Here is a 24,014-nt window from a genome sequence, read left to right as displayed (position 1 = left end):
TATTATAGCTTCCTTTATGGCTGCGCCCCTATCACCAGCATCCAGCCCAGGGTATGGGAGGGGTTCAGCATGCAGTCGTGTTCGTGCAAGAGCAACTAGAAGGAACCCTAGGACGTAGTTGCAGTAGTAGTTGGCTTCTTTAAGGGGGCCCTGAAATAACATGGGCCGTATGTACTAAGGGCCCCCAGGCCAACAAACAGAATCAAAGAGACAAGCACAGACGCACCATGGTGGCTGAGGAGGTTATCATCACCCTGTCCGGAGGAGCACCATGGGGCTTCAGACTACAGGGAGGAATCGAGCACCAGAAGCCTCTGCAGGTGGCCAAGGTATGATTGCCGGGAAACACAACAATGACAGTACTGTACCCGACTTTCCTAAGTCATTTAGTGTTTTCAGCCCAGCATTCTTTAGTTCTAAAGAAACTTAAGATGTTTAGAGCTGCCTGCAGATGTAATGGACACCAGAAGCACAGGCCCCTGCACTGAAGTGTGGTGTGGAACTGATCCTCCACCAAAAAAGCAAAATGATTCATAGAGCAGTGACCTTTCAAGTACCATTTGAACTGAACATTAACCCCCTTAACCTTTGAGTCTTATATAGCTAATGTGCATTAATTGTACATTTTGTAATAACAATGCAAGAGTAGATTACCAGTTACAAGCCAAGCTTGCCGAATTACACTTTGTATGTAAAACGAAGAGGAACTAAAGTATTTGCTGTTTATGGCTCTAATAGTTCATGAGAAGCTAATCAAAAAATGTTATATCTAACTTACTATGAGGAAACAAGGTGTTTTTATACTACATATAATTATTTGATACTGGTTTCTACTGTGATTTTGTAATTACTTTTTTAATAGTTGATTGTGAACCTGTTCTATATTATAGATGTATGCTCTTTATGCTCTCACACACACTGTGTTACTGTAGTTTATGACTTACCTTAGCCTTTGAGGTTTCTGGGCATATTTAATAACATTTGAAATCATCTACTTTGTTTTCTATACACAGGATACAATGCCTGTATTTAATGCATTTATCATCTAATGATAAAGTTGCTTATTCATGTTGTTGTCATGGATGTTTGTAGTGTTTTGGGGGGAAAAAATGGCCCTGGTTATGTATTTACTTTAATCTGACACCTAAACTGATACCTAAACAATTGGTAACGGTGGTGTATTATGGACTGTTTTCTGTCTGTCTATCTATCTATCTATCTATCTATCTATCTATCTATCTATCTATCTATCTATCTAATGTTATATGATCAGGCTAGTTTGATGCGTCCACTAATCTTGGCTGTCAGAAGGAGTGTTGATTTTTATTGGAAGCTAGATGCTTGTCATCAAAGGTGAATTAGATTAAACTAATGGTATGGACACTCCCCCATATCAAGATGCGATTTAGTGACAGGGAAGCTTACAGATCTCAGTTCACCACTTGGTCCTGAATATAACCTTTGCATTTACAGCTGTATCCTAAAAACAATAGGTTACTTGCGTAACCCCGGTTCTCTGATAACATTAAGTGAGGTGTCTCACTATGGGATAAGCCCCTTCCGCGTATTCCTCAGAAGTCCAATTCCATTACGCCAGCCCCAATTGGCTGGCAGACATGACGTTGCGTCAGTGAGTGGCTCCCTCCTCTCGGTATAAAAGGAGCGATGCTCATTACGTCATTCAAAACAAGCACTCCTCTTCCTTGCTTCACACAGCAAGGAGGGTGATCTGGTGAGACGCCTCACTTAATGCTATCAGAGAACCGGGGTTACGCAAGTAACCTATTGTTCTCTTTCAAGCATACGTTTCGGTGTCTCACTATGGGATATCCTAACTCCCGTATTGCCAGATAGCCTGTCTCGAAGTCTCCTGCCAACCAAAGAACTATTACTGGGCTGATTAACACTTAAGGTCCAACGCTCAAAACGGCATGTGCAAACGTTTGAGCTGTAACATCCAGTTTATAGAACCTCGCAAATGTGTGCGGATGAGGACCAACTCGCCGCATCACAAATATATTGTAACGTAACTCCTTTAAAGAGGGCCCATGTCGTCGACATTCCTCTTGTTGAATGAGCACGTAAACCAGATGGAGGCGTAAGACCCTTACTGGAATATGCAAGAGAAATTGTCTCCACTATCCAGTGGGATAAACACTGTTTAGTAATCGGCTTCTCCATACGTGGCTTCACCCAAGACACAAACAGCTGATCATTCTCTCTGAACCCTTTAGTCCTCTCCATTAAATGCGTAAAGCACGCACCGGACATAACGTATTCAGCCTTTGCTGTTCTGCTGAAGCAAAAGGCGGTGGGTTAAAGGCTCTTAACTTGAGAGGAACAATAGAATTGACCACTTTGAGCATAAAAGCAGGTTTAGGTTTTAAAAACACCCCTGCGTCCCCTGGCATATACTGCGTACACGCTGAATTTACAGAAAGTGCATGAATTTCACTTACACGCTTCGCTGAAGCCAAAGCTAACAGCAGTGCCGTCTTAAACGACAATAATTTCAGGTCAGCTTTGTCCAGTGGCTCAAATGGAGTTACTGAAAGCGCATCAAGCACCAGAACCAGATCCCATGACGGAGAGATCTGTTTTGTGACTGGCAAAGCGCGAAGCGCACCCTTCATAAACCGGCACACCAATGGGTGCTGCATCACAGTTTTGTTATCAAAACCTACATGACAGGCAGATATAGCGGCCAGAAACGCCTTTATTGTCGAGAATGCTTTACCCTGATCTATCATATCCTGCAGAAATGATAGAATCACTGCCACTGAACACTGAAAGGGAATTACGTGTCTAGACGCGCACCAACGCTCAAACACACCCCATTTACATTCATAGAGTGAACGAGTGGACAGGGCCCTAGAATTCTGTATAGTTCTAATAACACTGTCTGGCAGACCAGCCGCATTCATATTTAACCACTCACTGGCCAGGCCCACAGTGCCAGGCGCTCTGGATGAGGATGAAATATCTCCCCTCCCGCCTGTGACAGCAGATCCCTGCGCAGTGGCAGGGACCATGGCTCTGCGTACAGCATATGTATGATCTCCGCCAGCCAGAATTTCCCTGGCCACCGCGGAGCTACCAGTATCATTCTCAGGCCCTCCTCCCTCACTCTGTTAAGGGCTGGAGATATCAACGCAATCGGTGGGAACGCGTATAGGAGAATGTGGGTCTATTCCCAGAGGCGCGCTCTGATCCTTCAGAGAGAAGAACAGAGGGCATTGGGCATTGTCCTGCGACGCGAACATATCCATTGTAGCTCTGCCAAATATGCTCCAAATTTGACCAATCACTTCCGTGTTCAGCTTCCACTCTCCATAAAGGGGATTTCCCCTGGACAGCGATCTGCACCCCGGTTCATGATGCCTTGTACGTGTGTCGCTCTCAGGGATAAAAGACTGGCACTGCTCCACAAAATCAGTTTGCGTGCCAAAATGTGTAAAAGGAGTGATCTGAGACCTCCCTGTCTGTTTATGTATGCCACAACTGTAGAGTTGTCCGTTCTCACGAGAACATGATGTCCTTTCAGAAAAGGAAGAAAATGCTTCAACGTTAGAAAGACGGCCAGCGTTTCCAAGTAGTTTATGTGACAGTGGCTCAGATGGGGACCCCATCTCCCGTTCACTGCCCTGCCCTCGTGAATGCCCCCCCATCCAGACAACGACGCGTCCGTCGTTATTACCTTCCTGGTCTGGACAACGCCCATCGGCACCACTTGTACTAGAAAGCACGGGCGCCGCCAGTGACGCAGTGCCAAGATTGCCGCTGACGTCACTCTCACTCTTCTCCGGGAATGCCGTAACGGGTCTAGTCTCAGACGAGCTACTCAGCGTTGAAAAAATCTCATAAATAGTCTGCCTAAAGGGATGACTATTAGAGCTGAGGCCATCAGACCTAATAGTCTGAGGGATGTGCGAAAAGAAACAATGTTCCCTTTCCGAAATTCGGCCAGGCATTTCGTAAAATGTATTACTCTCTCCTCCGACAGTCGCGCTCTGAATGTCACTGAGTCCAGTAACAACCCCAGATACGTTATTGACTGCCTGGGAACTAAAATACTCTTTCTGTTGTTTAATTTTAATCCCAGTTTTTGTAGATGTTCCAGGAGCACGGCTGTGTGATCTCTCGCTTTGTGCTCTGATTGAGCTGTCACCAGCCAGTCGTCTATGTAAGTAGCAAGACAAATGCCTTTCTCCCTGAGCGGAGCAACGGCCGCTTCTGTACATTTCACGAATACCCTCGGACTGAGAGATAAGCTGAAGGGAAGGACTAGATACTCGTATGCCACGCAGAGGAATGCAAACCTCCGAAATTTCCTGTGGGGTGGATATATTTTTATGTGAAAATATGCATCCTTCAGGTCGATTGACGTAAACCAATCGCCTGGGCGCACCAGTTTCAGAAGTGTAGAATGAGTGAGAATTCTGAACTTGTACTTTCTTAGGTATTTGTTCAGTGCACAAAGATCTAATATGGGGCTGAGAGCTCGATTCCCTTTTTTTGGGACTAGGAAATATCTCGAGTAAAACCCACTGTGACTTTCGTCGGGTGGAACCACTCGTATTGCCTTTTTGTTCAACAGGGAGGTAATTTCGTCCTGAAGAACAAGTATCAATGCTCCCCGCACCTGGGAATAAATTATTCCCTTGAACTGTGGTCTGAACTGCGCATGCGTGGACACTTAGCGCTTGGACAGAGTTTACATGGTTCACCACCTTCAGCGGAGCGATGACTCCACGAGGTGGTGTTACGTTGTGTTCTGATAAAGTGTTTTGCAACATTTTTTGCGGCATTATGTTTTGCAACATTTGTGGGGGAAACTGTGAAAACTTTATTGAACTCTGAGCATGTAAAGTGCTTGTGACTAGTGGGTGGGTGTACAGCTCTGGAAAGATTGGAAGGAGTTGTCTCGCTGCCCGTTTAGCTCTCAGCAGCCTTTTCCCCTCATAGCGCGACTTTGCAGTCTCAGCTACTACGGTCGGCCACGGAATGTTGAGTTTCTCGGCAGCGCGTTTGCACACGTCCTGCAGATCCACACTAAGAAGCGGAGAGGATGGTGCCCCACCCTCCCCCTCCGTGGATCCCGCCGTAACGAGGGGTTGTGCCGGTTGCGCAGGGGGGAGAAAAGGGGAATCCTCGAAATCCTCCTCCTCTTCAGAGAGAAGGAAATCCGATTGCCCCTCTTCCTCAAATTCATATGCGCCCTCCTCTTCCTCGTCCGCGCTGAGGACACCGGCCAGAGGGGCGCAGTTGTTCACCCCACTATAAAGTTGCCGTGGTGGGCAGCTCCACAGGAATAGGTACCTTAGGGGCGGGAACCAGAGCGGGACTAGCTGACATGAGGGGATCATGGCCAGACAAGCTAGCTTGGAGTGCTAACCTGTGACGGAGGCTCTTCATTGTGAAACGCGCACAGTGCTCACAGGAACCGGGACTATCGACCGCCATTTGAGCATGTTTCAGCCCAAGACATGCAGAGCAGACCTGGTGTGTGTCTTTGCATGAGATCTTGTTCCCGCATGAGCAAAGCCGTGGATCTCCCTCGCTAGCTAGGGTTGTCTGCATTGCTGCAGCCATAGTCGCGGTACTGAATGACCCTAACAATGAACTGGAATGCCGATTAAGGGGTAGGCGAAAGTGGCGTGGTGGCCAACAGATCGTCTATACGCACAGTACCAGAATGATTAGCCAGCAACCAGCGTGGAGACTAGTTGATAGCCATCAGAGTTGAGGAGGCTTCTGGTGTGAAGCGAGAAGAGGTTTTTAAGTTGTCATTGACATTGTATGACATTGCGTCATTGACATTGTATGACATTGCGTCGCTCCTTTTATACCGAGAGGAGGGAGCCACTCCCTGACACAACGTCATGTCTGCCAGCCAATTGGGGCTGGCGTAATGGAATTGGGCTTCTGAGGAATACGCGGAAGGGGCGTATCCCATAGTAAGACACCGAAACGTATGCTTGAAAGAGAACCAAGTACAGGATTAGAATCTCCAGATCACTGACCATGTGCCATGTTTTAGTCTCTAATGCACAATCAAAGACCAAAGGAGCACCCAGAATATAAAATGTCCTGTTAATCGTATAGTGACTGCAGGAGCTTTTACACAGTATTAAAACGCAGAGAATGTTACATTTCATTAACTCATCTCACTGTCTATTTAAAAGTAAGTATTTATAGACTGATTATTGCATCCTCAGTAAGGCGTGAACCTGTCAGTGTGAACAAAACCACTGAAATCAGAGCCTTTCCTCCTGTGCTGGGTAAGATGACAGACAGGACAGGGGTTTGAGCAATGCCACTGCAAGGTCCAGTTGATAAACAACACTAACACTGGCGCATGGGCAGCATCTGTTAACTGTCTGCCAGCCTACTGGGTGTTTTTTTATTTTTTCATTTAATTTATCATAGTGAAAATATTAGGATAAAATAATTTGACAGTTTAAAGTATTGTAAACAATGTTACACATTTTTGCTGACCGATCCCATCTGATATTAGCAGATGTGTTAATTTTTTAAGAACAAGGCTATATTTTGAATATATTAAATTCAGTTCAAGTTAATTTGTTTTGTGCTTTTTACGATACAAATCATTGCAAAGCAACTTATTTTAAATTAAGTTTCTACAATATTTAGTAGTAGTTTATCAGTGGTGACTGTCAGTTTGTGTGCATATGACAGATTAATTAAAGACATAGCCAAACAGACTATGAACACTATTAACAGCAATTATTATATGATGCAATAACCCTTATAGTTAAATTTGGTAGTTCTGTATGTTGATTCAGGGTTAGCATCTGAGGTCTTCTGAGGGTGAGCATCATCTCTTCTCATGTGTTCTGGATCCTGACTGAAGCTTATGTAAATCCTAGTTACGCAAAACAGAGAAACAAATTGAGACATAATTAGCGTAGCTGCTGTTCCAACCAAGTAAAATTAAGTAGTTTAACCCAAGCTAAATGATAATTATGCACTTTTGATCAGATATAATTGCAGTCCAAAATTATGAGAATTAAAAGATTAAAATTAAGAAATGCATTATTCGACTGCTTGGCGAAAGAGATGTGTTTATAATCTAGATTTAAACTGAGAGAGTGTGTCTGAACCCCAAACATTATCAGGAAGGCTATTCCAGAGTTTGGGAGCCAAATGCAAGAAAGCTCTACTCCTTTAATGGAGTTTGCTATCCTGGGAACTACAAAAAGTCCAGCGTTTTGTGACCTTAGGGAGTGTGATGGATAGTAGCATTGTAGAAAACTATTTAGGGCCTTATAGGTAAGTGATAATATTTTGTAACTGATAGGAAACTTAATAGGTAGCCAGATCTTGATTCTTCTAGATCTAGTATGGACTCTAGCCACTGCATTTTGGCATACCTGTAGCTTGTTTATATATTCCATATTACGGAGTTCATGGACTATGGAACTATGTTGGTTCAATGGGTAACACTGTCGCCTCAGATGGAGATGGTCCCTGGCTCACCTGGTTGGAGTGTGTGCTACGGTTTCCTTATACAATCTGAAGACGTGCAGGATAGGTGAGTTAGAGAGACTAAATGTGAACTATAGGAGACACTTACATAAGACAAGTGGTTTGGAGAATGGAAGGATGGATATAGAGTTAATGTTTACTCATACGTCACTGATACTCATACGTCACTGATTCTGTGCAGATCTACTTTTAAAGATGGGAAGAATCTGAAATGTGATATCAATGCCTTAGTCTGTGTCTAATCTATGGAAAATAGTCAAGGCCATTTTAAAAGACTTTTTGATCTATGCATCAATTATCAACTGCAACATTTATCCTGTAGGTGCGTAAGCGAAGTAAAGCATGTCGTGCCGGACTGCGTGAAGGAGATGAGCTGGTATCCATCAATGAAAATTCCTGTGGGAGTCTGTCACATGCCCAGGCCATGAACCTGATTGACAGCATGCCAGGAACGCTACACATCCGGGTTAGGAGGTAAACCATCCTTTAATTTGCAGTGATTAAGTGTGTCTTTAACTCAAATGGGAGCTGAAAGTAAGTGACTGTATTAACTGTACTTAGATCTCCGACCCAGTGCTGTTGTGAGTTACTGTTTCTGACCACCCCTTTGCTATTTTACCTTCTTTAATGTTTATCAGGGCACCGGCTGGATTCCAGTCAGTGGTTCTGGTTGCTCGATCTCCTTCTCCCCGCATTGATAAAGAGTACCGTGCTGGTATTAGGGCCCTGTCCCTATCCAGCTCCCGACCTCACAAGTCCAGTGTACGGCACATCCACCGTGGATCCCTGATGTCCCCGACCGGACGCAGTGGATTGACTTCGCCGCCGGGCAGTGAGGCCTACTATGGAGAAACAGACAGTGATGCAGACGTGGCTGCTCATGAGAGGCAACGCAAACCGAAACGACGTAGTCCCAGCAATTCACCTGGCAAGGCCGGTCGAGCCTCACCGGAGGGAGCAGAGACTTCAGAAATGAGTGGGTATGACAGTGCCTCGGATGCCCAAGTGTACAATCTTTTGGGGCCTAAAGAAAGAGAAGATGCAATGCCTGGTGTTGCACGCAGAGAAGTGATTTACCAACCCCCTCCGGATGGAGCCTGGTCCTCTCAGACCTCCACTGAGACGGATGACCAGAACCCACGAGAAGGCCTAATGGAAGAGGACAGTGGGTTCCAGGAGCCCAGAAATGTTCCCCCACTTGTTTCTCCAGAGAGAGCCAAAGAAGCTCTTATGCTAAGTTCTCATACTCAGTTGGTGCCCATGGTTGGGCCAGTTGACAATCCAGTGGATGAGGAACTCATATTAACATACATGGATAAAGCAAAACAAGCAAGTGAGTATATGCAGATCATTGCTCTTATGTTTGACTGGCTTCAAATACTGTCGTGAACACCTGCTTTGCTTTCTTAAAGTCACAGCTTGTGATCGCCTGCATGTAAAACCTTGAAGAGATGAGGGCTGGTCATAAGTCTTTTAGCCTGCACCAGTGTCTATATTTGTCTTGAGGCTCACAGGGTTGATAACCTGAGCACTGCTTTGCATGAGCTGGCATAAGTATCTCCAGCTGCTAATTTATATCAGTTGACAGTGCTCCTTACAGGCCTACGCTCATTCTCTCCACCTAGATCAGCTGAAATATTGGAAAGTATTGTCAGTATTCTCCATATTGTTTTCAGACCTGTACAGAAGCATCTGGCTGGAATTTAGAGTCTCTTAAATGTCATTAGTGCCAGACAAATTATCATACTTCAGAAGCCAAGTTAGTGTTCATAAAATGATATGCATACAATTAGTTACACATGTTTAACATTCCAGTGCCTAGACACTTTATTGCACTGGTATTACACTGATCCTGGATCACAGCTGCAGAATGTGTGATTGTTGATCCCAAATCAGGTGATAAACAACACATTGACATCTGTGTTTATGGCCAGATTACGTGCTGTGGAATCAAATGTACTATTAATGGAATATTACTATTAAATATAAATTATATTCAACAGATGGATACACTGCATAATTTACATGAATTCATAAAATTAATTCTAGTGATATTACATTTTAAAAGTAAAGCTATTTTCCTTGTTGTAATAATGATTAGGTTTAAGAATAGTTTAGAGGTGAGACTTGGGGTTATGTGCCATAGTACCACTTTTTATAAAGTGTACAAGCATCTTCAGAGCCACAGCTATTTGAAATTTCAAGCTCTAGCATAAATAAATAGTCATAAATCTTACAACAAACCTAATCTGGATTTTAAATATTATCAAGCTCTTCTTTAAGGACCACAATTAAGCACTAGTAAATAGATGGTAGAGAAATCAACTTGGCAGAAAAATTATGCTCTTTTTCTATAATTGTTATAGAATACATATAATGAGTGGTCCCTGTTGCAAAATGCTTTGATTACAATTTTATTGGGTTATGCTATGAAAACTTTTTTGTTTGTTTGAATTTGTTCTTTGACACATGAATTTGCAATACCATATGAAAAACTGGTCAATCTTATCTAGCCTTTTATGAATTCTTTATCTATGCTATGTTAATGGAGGGGTTGCATTTAGCAAGTACATTTTTCTACACTGTTTTTGCACAATTTTACAAGCCTAATGAGTCAGAAGAGCACTGTTGGCTTTATTAAACTCTATTTCTGACCGACATACAGTGTATAGTTATATATAAACAAATTCTTAACTCAATTCTTTCTTAAACTTTTCATTTCATGTTATGCAGAATTGAACCGTGGAGATACGATCATTGACAAGCAGGTGAAAGAGGCTCGGTCTAAGTGCCGCACCATTGCCTCTCTACTGACAGATGCACCAAACCCTCATTCAAAGGGTGTTTTGATGTTTAAAAAGCGTCGTCAACGCTCCAAGAAATACACACTGACCAGCTTTGGAAGCGTTGACGAGGACATGAGGCAGGACTCTCAAGAGGAGGATAGCATATTTCCTGGCAGTGAATCAGAATTTGATGAGGAAGGTTTCTCTTCTGCACCAGACCCCACATGGGACAGTGACTACCTTGAGATGCTGGAGAAAAGATCTGCTTCCAGAGGTCAGGAAGGAGAGGGTGGTGCTCTTAGTCCTGGTCTGAGTGATACATCTGGGAAGGGGGCACAGTTGTTTGAGCAGCAGAGGAGAAGGGCTGAGGAACATGCAAAGAAAATGGAAGCTGCGCAAGAACACTTACAAAGCCAAATGCTGGGCATTGCACTGAAAGAGAAGCAAGCACTTCCCCAACTACAGACACTTCAACCACAACCAGACCCATTGGCAAAGCCTAATGTCCAGCCACCACAAGTTGCTCCAAAACCTGCCAGACCTTCAAAAACAATACATCATGAGGTTCCACTAGCAGAGACACAAAAAATAACACAGATGAGCACATCTCTCACTGTCCCTGTCATGGTTAATGGAGATACTTCAAACATAATGGCACCAGTCCCCGCTGTGTTGCCCACAGAAACTGGGATACCTCCACAACCAGCTCTTCTAGCAGAACTTCCTACCAGCTCTGTGTTAAACAGAACTGCCCGACCTTTTGCCCCAGGCTGTGTTACCAGTAGGGCAGCCACCGCTCCTGTTGTGTTTTGCCCTACAGTCAGTAAGAATACACCCAGACCTGTTTCAGTGGCTGTGATTGCACCTTCATTCTCTGCAGCATCAGAAGAGCATGCCATGGGTGTCAACCCTGCCTCCTTTGTTAGCCAATTCACAATGAGTCAAATGAGTGCTGATGTCCCTACTGAAAAGTTACCCACACAGGCCTTTATACTTGGAAAGTCTGTTCCTCCACCTGCTTCTGTATCCCTGGAATCATATTCTCAACCTGCTCTTTACTGCTCCTCAGTGGAAAACATCCAGGTTGCATCAGTGCCACCTCCCATAGTTCAAACCCAAGAACCTACATTTTCTGTAGAAGCTGAAACAACTGCTCTTCCAGCATTCTCTGTTGACAACACAATGACCGCTGTGGCTCCTGTTATGGCTCCTGTTACTTCTCGGGCCATAGTAATACCAGCCCAACCCTTTTCTACTTTGACCTCTGCAGCTTCTGACACCCCCTCAGCAGTAACTCTGCTGTCACCTGTAGACTATCGTGAAAAATCCTCTGCCACCCATAGCCGCACTGGTATTCTTCAAGAGGCCCGCCGCCGTAGTACCCACAAGCCAATGTTTAAGATACCTGACAGCAAGAAAAACTCACCAAACCCTGAATTATTGTCTATGGTGCAGAATTTCGACGAAAGACCCAGGCATGGATATTCTGAACCAGAAAATATTACTCACAACATTGATGACAACAGGACAAGGGTGCCACCACCTGTGGCTCCTAAGCCAAGGATCATCCCAGAAATGTCACAGATCCCTCAGGCAGAGGGAAAAGGTGCAGAGTTGTTTGCTCGTAGACAGTCTCGCATGGATTCGTTGGTTGTAAACTCTCCATATCTGCAGCCTGCACCTCTACAACCCCAACAATCCCAATCTGTCATAGACCTGATTGAACCACAAAAAACCTTGCCAAACCCATCCCAATGGAAGTATTCCCCAAATGTCCGTGCTCCTCCACCGATAGGTTACAACCCCTTGCTGTCTCCATCCTGTCCTATTGGGGTGCAGCGTGGGGGTGTCAAGGTGTCTGAGCGAAGTTCCACAGGAAGTAAGAGTTGTTATGGTGTCCCAAAAGAAGGTATCAAAGCCTTAGACTTTATGAGAAGGCAGCCTTACCAACTGAATCCTGCAATGTTCAGTTTTGGTGGTGGCACAAGCACACAGTCTTCAGCCTCCTCCTATCAGAGGCAACAAAGGGAGGGCCACACTCTGACGCCACCCAAGCAGATCCCAGTAAAGGCGGCACGTGTTTATGAAATCAAACGATTCTCCACTCCCACCCCGATGTCTGCACCAAGTCTCAACCCCATAGTGATTGTACCACGCTCACAGACCACACTTGGTGAGCACATCTCTCATTCTGACATGACGTCCCCTCTACCTGAACCTGTACCTGAATCAACTCCAGCTCCTTCACGAGCCCCAGGCCTCCCAGAGCTCCCTAAAATTTCAGCTGTGCCCATCCCTCACCCCATGCCGTACTCATCCCCAGCTCCCATGTCAAGTATGTCAAACCTAAGTTTCTCTGGGCTTCAAGCTGCCAAACAGTTTAAGAGTGCCCCTGAATTAAGTTCCCTAAAACCACACCCCTTAAAGTCCCCTATCCAAGTTCCCAAACCTCGCTTTATTGCAACACGTGGGGGTATTCAGCCCCGCGTCTGGAGGCCTGGAACACTTCCTCACTGATAACGTTACTGTACATGTGGAAGAAGCTGAACCATCTGTCTCAAAATTCACATATTTCAAATATGACTTAATATAACTTGAAGATACAAAGATATTATATTGTCCATTTCAGATTAAATATAATGTGGAGTATCCCTGATAGCACATGTACATCACTGAGATGTCCATTTGACGTCTGCATTTATATCTGCAAGATGTATTTTTTTTTTAGAGTGTTTGCTCATCTTCAATACATCTTGGACGTTTCCTATCAGATGTCAAATAGACATTTAGAAAATTTCTTTAAGATGTTTATGATTTCGAATGTATGTAAAACTGACATCTTAAAGCCGTCTATCAGATGTCTGTACACAGCTTTCCAGATGAAGTGATCTTTAACAGCCATCTTGCATAGAAGTATGTGTGCTTTCTGAGATATTTGTCAAATCAAAACTTTCCAAGCTGAAAAATCCAGAATTTCTGCTAAATGTTAATCAATATGTTTAAAACCTTCAGTATTGTCAACAAAATCTATTCACTCTTTTTAATTTCTCAGTGCACGTTCACATTCATGTGAACAATTGTGGATAATTTATCTATGCTATTCCAAAGAAAAACATTGTTTGGCTTCGTAAACATTAATCAAAGTGTAGCTTCTCTTCCTCTGAACTGGCTCTCCTGATGTCACTTAGATGATGTTAATCAATAGTCAAATAGCTACTTGGTCATTGTTTTAGCAGGGGGCTTTCACACTAGCACTTTTGGTACGCGTGCGCACCTGGGTTCGTTTGATGTCAGAGTTCTGTTTGTCTAAATAATGTGAACGCTGTTTTCAAAGGCTGCTCTGTGGTACGGTTCGATTCTGATGTAAATGCAATCGTACTAAATCACAGAAGCGAGCCGCTATTAATGACATATGAACTGGTCAAACTGTGTATTTATGTGTAATTCACTTGCTTTCCTGATAGGCGTGACTAATGCACTGCAGCAGATAGAATTTAAATCTAATTTCTGCTTGAATAAATTGAGCATTACAATCCTATCAAACAGACGCATGTGTGATGTGCTGTTCTGTGTTCAAATTCTGAAGTACAAAAACGAAGCGAGCAAGACTCCATTCATTTTTCACAAACGCACCATGGTTCGGAACTACAAAAAAAAAAAAAAACGTGTAAACACAAACAAGCGCAGGGAGTGGGTAGCAATCGAGCTCGGATTCGGACCAGGCAACTGAACCTAGTGTGAAAGCACCCTAACATTAGGTCTGGCTCCCTAGTGGTATGTAGGTTAATGGCCAGGTTTTTATTTATTAAAAAAAACAAAATCAATTCAGTCAGTTCCTAATGGAAAACATCAAGATGTGTCATAATTTTTTTTTCTCATTACATATCTTATTTCATTCATATATTAGAACCAGGGTGGGTATTTATTAGCCAAGTGTGCGCAAACACACAGAGAGTCGCATTAAGGACGTAAAAAATGTTTGCAAATGTCAATTCATGTTGACTTTAAATCCAGCATATAATATTGTATAGCTGTGGATAGGCATGTATCACAGAGTATTTATTTGTCAGTGATTGCTAGAAAATGTGTTTGTGCAGTGCAGTGTTATGACATTATGACAAACATTTTACATAAATTGGATCGATAGTTTGTCTTTTGGCACCATTAAAATACTAAATTATGGTCGCTTTGCATATCTTGGGTCTAAAGCTTGATCTGCTTGACATATGAAAGCATGGGAAAAAACCTAAGAAAAAGAAAAAGGCAAGCTGAGGCTTTGTTTTGCTCTTATGCTCTTAGGTCAATCAGAAATGATATATCTCCTGGCAGAGCCTGGGCTGAACAGGTGCATAAGGGTCACAGCCTATTTGTAGTAGAAAAGTAAACAGGGTACTAGGTTTGTTCCTAAAAATGTGCTCTGACTCGATTTTTGGTCCTTATATCTGTCTATTGATATATTAAACAGATGACATTAATGAAAACTTGAGTTTTTATTTTTTTATAGAAACATTTTTAAGTGGTCAAATCAGTAAGTGTTGGAAAGGTAGAATGTTGGAGACAGTCCTAGAAAAAGACATGTAGGCTATCTGAGCACTGAAGCAAATCTGTCTCATGAAGACAGACATGAAAGTGCAAAGCTAGAACTGTTCAGGATTATCAGAAGGTTAATTAGCCAACTGGATTTACTGGAATTAGTCAGAATACTCATAGCAACGTGAAATATTTGAATGGCATGTGCGGCTTTGAGGCTGATGATTTCGAGGATGGTTTGTTTTCGGATGTGTTCCCAAAGTCCTCAAAAACATGGCAGTGCCTTAAGAAAAAAAAATCTAGGGCTTGTGACATTACGGGAACAATGGATTGAGGTTCAAGGAAGGAAAACGGTTTATATCAATGTGTATTAAATATAGAGATAGAATGAATAAATAATAATTGTAGAAACGGCAGTTGAGAATATTTCAGGATTCTTTTTTTTATTATATTTAGAAATTGAATAAGAAGTTGATATGGAGTATATACAGTGTTTAAAATCTGAGCCACAATTTTGTTTGGCTTTCCAGTTAATCCTAACATATTTTATTTTATTTTATTTTATTTTAAAGCTTTACATTGTTCAGTGCTCTTAATTTTGGCTGTTGTACAAATCATTAGATCGATGTGTCTTGGTAAAAATCTACTGTTTAATGTCTCTGGTGATTTTGTTTGTGCTAAGCTGAATTTTAGGACCTAAGTAATTCTAACTGAAAGTATCTTGTATTTCTAATGCAACGAATAGTTTCAATAAAACATGCTTGAAATTTCACATAATGTCTCTGTCTCAAGGCAAGTGACAAACTATTGCATGTAATGATGTCTCACATAAATGCACATTCAAACCAAATGTCTGAATTACTTTTCACAAATGAAGAAAAGTCATTGAATTACTCTGATTAAGATGGAAAAACTCAGTGACAGACTCTAACATTTGAAAAAATTAATTAGCAGTGTCAAAGTGTTCCTTTTAGAAAGAATCAAAACATAGATTTATGGGGTGAGAAAGATAATCACCACATGGTGGCGCTTATGTCTCACTTTTCAGAATAGAAAAAAGGCTAAGTAGGGAAATGTGACGGTATATTTCAGGTTATTTTTATTTATTTATTTTTTACAGCTTTAATAGTTTACTATAATTTTTTTAATACTGATCTAACAACATTTTCTCTCCACTAAAACTAAATCTACCCCAAAAAACCTTTACAGAAATCTTTTTGTGTTTTTAGATAAACATTTAATATTTTTTATAATTTATTTCCCCTCGGGGACTGCTGGTTGGTCCTGTACACACACACACCTGCAGATCTCCTGTTTCCTTTACAAGCATCCTCTCCTCTTGTGCATTTGCTGTCTTCCTATATACTGAGGGCTGATAATGTTCAGGCACTTTTTATGGCTGCTCCACACTTTCTCTACTTAGATTCCTTTTATGAGTGGATCCTTCCTGAATTGACAAAGATAGAGAGAATCTGACGAGTTCTCGGGTTCATACAGTGGAAATGATGTAGGTGAGAAAAGCGATATAATAAGCATCGTCTCTGAGAAAGTTGGGAAAATGTCAACTGAAATTATACTTCTTGACTGGCAGAGAATTTAAGGAGTAATGAAAGAGAATTACATTATTTATAGGAATTTTACTGTACTGAAGGATTGTGTGCGTGTATCTGTGTATATCTATCCATCTATCTATCTATCTATCTATCTATATATATATATATATATATATATTTTTTTTTTTTTTGTTGATCATAGTTTGATTACAAAGCATAACTCTAGACCCAAGCAGCTACATCAAACTTGAGAGACTGCAAATTTGTGAATTTGCCAATAATTTTCTCATTCACACCCCAGCTATTTAGAACCGTGTCATATAAGTGTAACATGGGCTGCCCTGTCCAGCACTGACCTCTCTGAGTGCTTAAATCATTATAATAAAAATATATTTAGCACAGTTTCAGGGCCAACTACTGGATTTAAAAAGTGCAAATCCTCTCACAAGTTGAAGGTGATTAATGAAAGAAGAAAAAGTGCAAATCTACCACTGCCCTTTTGCCCTGTCAAGCTATTTGATAACTATTTGCAATCACCCGGTCTCTCTCTTTCTCTCTATATTTAGCCAATGAAGCATCTGCAATAAAGATATTAGTCTCTTTATATTCCCATCAGCAAAGTGCTGTGCAGACCAAATGCCCCCCCCCACCCCACCCCCACCCCTACCTCCCATTTCATACCCGGACTCTCCCTCACCCATGAAGATCTGCCATCCAAGTCCCAACTGGATTTTGCACGCCTTGGGTTCTTGGTCCAGCCACAGGTCAAAGGTACCCTGGAATTGGTAAACTTCTTAGCAACAAACCTTTTCCTATTTTCACTGTACCTTTGAGGCCACTTCCTGTAAGCAGTCTAGAGCCTTGGTAAGTGGAATATGTGATTTTGTTCTGTCACTTTACTAATCGCACACACTGTTCAACTAACAGCTGCATGAAGGAAATGAAAACAAAACCAGCAGTAACTCCTGTTGCTGGTGTGATACCCACTCTTAAAGTTTGCAAGCATTGACGGCACATTCTTATTTAAGCTTGGACTGATTTTAATATTCATGTTTGAATACTCCAGTGCATTTTTGCTGTGAGAAAGTGGAATGTGCTAAACACTCCCACCCAACCTGGCTGATGATTTTATGTGGAATGCAAAGCCTGAAGCCCGGTGGACCCTAGCTTGTGGTTCTTTTACAGTGTGGAGTCTCACCACATGTCAGTCCATGATGTCATTTCAGTTTGAGAGAGATTTCCTAATTCTACAAAGCATTAAGTAACAGTGTACATGTGTTTATGTGTGTGTTTGTGACCAATCTTGAGTGTCTGACAATAAAGACCAATGCCACGACTTGCCACTAAAAGGCCTTGCTTTAAAAATAGCCATACCTTATTGAGTTACAGTCAAGTCGATGCAGTGATTGCCATTAACATAGCCTTAAAAAAATAGCAGATACACCGTGTGCTGGAAAGTTAATTAAAAAAAATAAAAGACAGACCTAAATTGCACTTTACCTGGACCCCCATGTCCAGACTTTAAAAGTAAAAAAAAAAAAACACTGCTCTAAAAGCTTATTAAAACTACATTTATTTTAACTATGGGATGCTTTTTTTCAGTGTTTCATTAAATGTGTAAATAGATTTGTGTTTTTGAGTGAGTAAAACCAACAAATAGCACAAAATCACACAATTCATATGCATTAATTAGTTGCTAATATATATTGATGTCTGTGCTGTTGATGTCCCACCAAAATGATGTCACTTCTTGGAGAAGGATGCCATTAACAAATTAGTTTTTTTGTTGTTGTAGGAATTGTATAAAATACTTTAGGATGGAAAGTGAAATTAGTGAATTTAGTTTTGTTTGAAAATGTTTGAATACAAAAAAGCACTGAGTATTAATTAATATATATATATATATATATATATATATATATATATATATATATATAATTTTTTTTTTTTTTTTTTTTTTTTTAATTAGTAAGAATGATCCAACCTTATAAACCATAAGGATTTTTATTTCTTGTCATTTCTTCTACGATTCCAGAGTTTGCTTTTCTGTAAGGCTCATACTAGTGAGGCTCAAACACTGTAGTCAATTATTTTTGACATCATGCATCTGTCCTTGGAATCTGAGGAACATGAGCTTGTTCATATCTACACTCTGTTCTTCTCTATTATTCCACAGAGTTTGCAAAAATGATACCTGTTAATTTACTTTCAACTAGAAACTACTCCAAACTACTGCAAAATGACAAGACAGAGACACATTTTAGTATCTGATCAAATCAACTCTGATCTCTGTTTTCCCAGTCTGGAATCATGCCTCTGTCAGGAACACCAGCCCCACCATACAAGAGAAAAAAGCTCTCCAAGATCATCACTGACCTGTCACACGTAACCCAAGATGGTAAAACACCCACAGCTTCAGCTTTATGCTTGATGTTTGCGTAATCATTCCATACTTCCAAACTTATTAGACAGATTATAAAATGTCCTGACCTGAGATAATACTTTCTGATTGCCAGGAAAGCTATTGTTATAACATAATGAAAGGGAAATACAGTACAATTTGAAGCTTCTGTTTTAATATATATTATAATGTGTGTGTGTGTGTGTGTGTGTGTGTATATTTTCCCAGAATTTTTAACAGTCTTCAGTGTCACATAATCCTTTAGAAATTATTATATTATGCTGATTTGGTGCTCAGCTGTCATCTGGCTCTCAGTTATGAATAATGGTCATTATTATGAGTGTTAAAAACTGATTTTGCTACTTAATATTTTTGTGGAAACAGACATTTTTCAGGTTTCTTTGATGGAAAAGTTCAAAAGAACAGCATTTATTTGGAACAGTTGTAACATTATAAATACTAACCTTTTTGATCAATTTAATGCATCTTTGCAGACTAAGAGTATTCTCGCTCTCTTTAAGCTTCTTTCAAACTTTTGAAATGGTAATATTTCATAGTTTCTACAAAAAGTATTAAGCAGTGCAACTATTTTCAGCATTAATAACAGTGAGAAATGTTTCTTAGGTACCAAATCAACTTATGATTTTCATAAGATCATAGAGAAGACTGGAGTAATGATTGCTGACAAATCAGCTTTGCTATGACAAGAAATCTAGTTTGAAATTATACTTTAAGCTTTTAAATTATAAAAATATTTCATAACATTATACACTGTATCATCAAATTAATGCAGCCTTGATGAGCATTGGAGACATCTTTCAAACACACACACACACACACTCACTCACACAAACGTCGAATTTGAGAATAACATGATACTAAGGTCTGGGACTAAATAACAGAATTTTCATATTATTAAAAAGTGTGTTTGTTAAGCATTGCTGACAGGTGCCAACTGTTTATTGAGACCATCATCTTCATTTCGGGGACTGTCACTAAGGTTTCTTTTGGATTTAATATGTTTTAATGAGGAGTAATATGTCAGCAGCAACATGTATCTTGTAGGTTTCATAGCTGAAATGTCAGCTGTGTCTCTGATTATTATCACTCCATCCCCTTCATCATTATAATCTTGGGACATTTACTACACTGAAAGAACATTACATTAGTGTCTCCAGCGGAAATGAAGTCTAATTGATATATTCTTTTTTTCATGCTTTTGAATGTGAGTGAAAAATTGTTGTTGTGGAAGAATGGAGTGACTTAAATGGTTTTCTTTAGGTAGTATTATTTTAATATGATGAAACGGTGACTACTGCATAGACTTGATATTGTTCAAATGATTTTATTGTTTATATTAATACTGTTATGAACATTTCCATGGAACTGCGGGTGATTTTCCAGCACAAACAGTGGGTGGTAGGATGACTAATAGCTATTTAGTTACTGTTATGATTACAATGCAGGAAAAATAGATACATCTGTATAAATACGAATGACGATACTAGAGAATCAGGGACATTATTTTTTTCTTTCCAAGTGACCATGCACAGTTAAAATATATGTGAACTGAATAGAATATTACAATGCTGATTGCACTTTAATATACCTTTCATTTACTAGTTTGCCAGATACTTTTGATCTACTTCATTTTGTGGTGTTTTGTAAAGGATTTAGACTCAGAATTTTGTCATTAAACGATAAACAAAAACTGGCATGTTAGTGAATAACAACTCTTTTTGTTTTCTAGAGTATGAATCAGAGCCCAAGGCCTCAGAATTTGACTTGGGGAAAAAGATCAGGGCACCCAAGGATATCATGCTGGAGGAACTATCCCTAATGAAGAACAAAGGCTCCAAGATGTTCAAGATGAGGCAGCTGCGTGTGGCGAAGTTCATCTATGAGAACAATCCTGACTTCTTCAGTAGTGAGTCCATGGTAAGGCAGGCAAAGAGCTATCAACAACTCTGTATTTGCTGTCAGATTATTTGCTTTAAATGATCATTATTCCTTAATCTCAGTGTTCTACATTCATCCTATTATGATTCTTTATTCTGGCCAAGTTCTTATTTAAATGGAACATTCCAAGCGTGATTTAAATGCTCATTTGAAAAAAAAAATATTCCACTAATTATTTTGTTACTCCGTGTAAAGGATAACCTCCAAAAGTTCATGCCCAGTCTTGGGGGCCAGATGTTGGTGGATGTTGGTGGCCACGTGATTGGTGGACAGATGGCTGGCCAGGCTGGTGGGGCCAGCCTAGCACCAGTGCCTCCTACTAAACCCGGAAGCTATGGAAAGGGAGCAGCAGGTGGGCTCACTGGTGGAGCTGGAGGTGCCGGAGTGGCAGGAGGAGCAGGGGGGAAGGATGGTGTGTCAGGAGATGCCTCACGGAGTGAGTAGGATCCCAGATGGAGACCTTTATACACTAGCCAGCTCTGCTCACCCACACTAGAAACTGCCATGAAGACTCACCATGAAACTTGTTAAACGGGGTTTTTATCGTTAACTAAAACTAAAACGTCACTGTAAACGAAACAAACAAACAAAAAGTACTGGTAATTTTTTGCCGTAAATTTTGTGGCCATTTTCATTAACTGTAAAACACAATTAATGAAGTGCAATATTCAAACTACAGGTAAAACAAATGTAAAAAAAAAAACAATTATTAAAAAAAAAATGCATATATTAGATGAAAAATGTAAACTAGAAATTATAAATGTTGCTTTGGCAACTGAAGTTTAAAGTAAAGCAGTAAAATTTAAACTAAAATAAAAATAAATGAAACATACAGTACATAGATAGGTGTATTTAAAAACATCAAAAACTAATAAAACTGACAAGAATATTACATTTTGTTAAGAAACTAAAATTAAAATGTAAACTAAATATAAAATAAAAGCAAATTCAAGATTTTAATGAAAACTATATTAGTATATAAAAAAAGACAAATGATAATAGTACTTCAAGGTGAAACTGAACTAAAATGGAAATAAAAACCAAATGAAACCTAAACAATCTTATAAAAATAGCAAAAGCACAAAAATTACTACAAATTAAACTAAAATGAAAATGGAACTAAAATTATACAAATAAAAGCCAATGGAAATTTGAATAGTGTTTTTAAATTGAAATTCTCATGAACTGAAATACTCGCCCTCATGTAATTACAATCCTTTTTTTTTTTTTTTTTACTCTAATGACTTACATTGTGTGGACAAAATCAGTCACACAGGTTTTGGAATGATATGAGGGGAAGTAAATGATAGAAGAGAGATTTTTTATTTATGGTAGAACTATGCCTTTAACAAATGGAACACTTACACGTTTACTAATGGAATGCAATTACTTTCAATCAGTTTATATTTCTCAATAGGTGAGGAACATTCTAAGGCTGCTTTGGAAAAAGTAGAAAAGAGAGCTGCATATGAGAATACATACGTTTCCCATTGGGAACGGGCTATGAAGGGCAATGAAGAACTTGTAGCCACAATGAAGGCTCAAATGCCAGTACCCTGCCCTCAAAAGGAGCTGCGCAAATATAAGTGCTTTAACAGGTGCGGCTGCATTTCTTGGTATAGGCTGGTCAATCTTTTCCCTTGCATGCAACAATAGTAATTTTCCAGACCTATTGTTTCCTTTTAGCCTTTAATTGGTCAATCTCTTTCTAGGAGTGCTCTGCCTTATGGAGGTTTTGAGAAGGCCACACAGCTGATGACCTTCCAGCTGCCAGACATCGAGGTGGCCACGGAGGAGCCTGAACCTGCAGTGGTGTACCATCGTGGTATTGGTTCACGACCCTCCTTCAACCGCACACCTATCGGATGGGGGGGCAGTGGTGAACAAGGCAGCATTCACATGGAGTTGGATACTATACCATTCGATGGGGAGACTGACGACCTGTGAATCTACCTGTGCACACAGTCACAATGCAACAATCGATCAGGAGAATGGCAAACCTCTCTCACTGTACATGAATCTAAATCTGCCTCTGAATGTGAGCTTTAAAAAAAAAAAAAAAAAAAAAGATATGCATGTATTGGTGGACAAATTTGTTTTTTTTTGTTTTTTTTGCATGAAGACCAGCTTAAATGAAGGTGTCAGGTGGAGAAGATTTTGATTCGCTTATGTTGCCAGCATGTTGCACTTTAGAAGGGAACAAATGAGCATGATGTCCCTTCAGCAACAATGGCATGTTAGCACCCGCAGTGATGGACTTCTTTTTTCTTTCACTTGCATACAGGTAAACAGTTTTGACTGCATTATCTGTAACCTCCCTTTAAATAAGCTAAAGTCCCACTTTAGCATTTCATTATAGTGTCATTTACAGGAGTAAATACTAATTAAAGTCATGATCATCATGCATTTATGATTATAATGTTGTGGAACATCTTGCACAGTACTGTTGTTTCTGCTATAGTAAATTACTATTATTAAAAGTAACATGTGTGCATTATGCATATTAACATACTAATCATATCCATGTCTTCACAAACATTAATGCAAACTACTTGCCCATGCTTTAATAAATAATTGATTACTTCTGTTTTTGTTGTGGTCTTACGTGAATAAGCTGTGTCGTTTGTGACTATAATTAAATTGGGAAGGATAAAGTGGGCCATAAGTATACAGTTCTCTTTAAAGCATTAAAATAAATGTATAAAATAATAAAAACAAATGAAATAAATCCAACAATAGTGGGAGCAGTAACTGAATTAATGTGACTCACAAATCTACGGAACATGTAGGCTACTTAATTTGTATTTTGTTATGTCTGACTAAAAATAACCAAGAACTGTTTCTTTATTTAAATAAAATTGAATTAAACACACACGCACACACACACACACACACACACACACACACACACACACACACACACACACACAAATGTGTATATATATATATATATATATATATATATATATATATATATATATATATATATATATATATATATATATATATATATATATGTATGTGTGTGTGTGTGTATATATATATGTCTCGCTTGGTTTTCTGGGTTTGTTTTAGAGTTACATTGCGTAGAATCATTTCCCCCAAATTTACTAAAAGTCGTTAATGGAATCGTCAATGATGTCGTTCAAAAATGAACGATTCCCACGGGTACCTACGAACCCCTGTTGTCCAACCATCCCAGGATACGGCCCAATTTTTAGTCACACTCCGTCGACACCTGAGACACCAAACATCGCGAGAGTTGGTTGCCTTGGC

General features: G+C 40.1%; 2 protein-coding genes across 2 annotated transcripts; both read left to right on the top strand.

Moving 5' to 3' along the window:
* Positions 1 to 25: 25 nt before the first annotated feature.
* Positions 26 to 13,200, top strand: LOC132110758 (synaptopodin 2-like protein). The gene is made up of 4 exons (XM_059517629.1): positions 26 to 329; positions 7,832 to 7,983; positions 8,148 to 8,842; positions 10,243 to 13,200. Exons 1-4 carry the CDS (start codon positions 228 to 230, stop codon positions 12,810 to 12,812), a joined length of 3,519 nt encoding a protein of 1,172 aa, XP_059373612.1. The 5' UTR covers positions 26 to 227; the 3' UTR covers positions 12,813 to 13,200.
* A 3,849-nt stretch (positions 13,201 to 17,049) lies between these two features.
* Positions 17,050 to 22,801, top strand: LOC132110757 (myozenin-1-like). The gene is made up of 6 exons (XM_059517627.1): positions 17,050 to 17,242; positions 18,680 to 18,776; positions 20,530 to 20,717; positions 20,934 to 21,174; positions 22,156 to 22,336; positions 22,451 to 22,801. The coding sequence occupies exons 2-6, from the start codon at positions 18,689 to 18,691 to the stop codon at positions 22,683 to 22,685; spliced, it is 933 nt and encodes a 310-aa protein (XP_059373610.1). The 5' UTR covers positions 17,050 to 17,242; positions 18,680 to 18,688; the 3' UTR covers positions 22,686 to 22,801.
* The last annotated feature ends 1,213 nt before the right edge of the window (positions 22,802 to 24,014 follow it).

The sequence above is a fragment of the Carassius carassius genome, chromosome 30 (assembly GCF_963082965.1).
Source record: "Carassius carassius chromosome 30, fCarCar2.1, whole genome shotgun sequence".
Classification (NCBI taxonomy): Eukaryota; Metazoa; Chordata; class Actinopteri; order Cypriniformes; family Cyprinidae; genus Carassius; species Carassius carassius.
The sequence above is the reverse complement of the archived record's forward strand: the minus strand, read 5'-3'. Positions and strand labels throughout refer to the sequence as shown.

Excerpts from the sequence above, each read along its gene's own strand:
- LOC132110758 (XM_059517629.1), top strand. The coding sequence starts at position 228 with ATGGTGGCTGAGGAGGTTATCATCACCCTGTCCGGAGGAGCACCATGG. Across the intron at positions 330-7,831 it reads AGCCTCTGCAGGTGGCCAAG|GTGCGTAAGCGAAGTAAAGC; the intron begins GTATGATTGCCG and ends TTTATCCTGTAG. Across the intron at positions 7,984-8,147 it reads CTACACATCCGGGTTAGGAG|GGCACCGGCTGGATTCCAGT; the intron begins GTAAACCATCCT and ends AATGTTTATCAG.
- LOC132110757 (XM_059517627.1), top strand. The coding sequence starts at position 18,689 with ATGCCTCTGTCAGGAACACCAGCCCCACCATACAAGAGAAAAAAGCTC. Across the intron at positions 21,175-22,155 it reads GTCAGGAGATGCCTCACGGA|GTGAGGAACATTCTAAGGCT; the intron begins GTGAGTAGGATC and ends ATTTCTCAATAG. Across the intron at positions 22,337-22,450 it reads AAATATAAGTGCTTTAACAG|GAGTGCTCTGCCTTATGGAG; the intron begins GTGCGGCTGCAT and ends ATCTCTTTCTAG.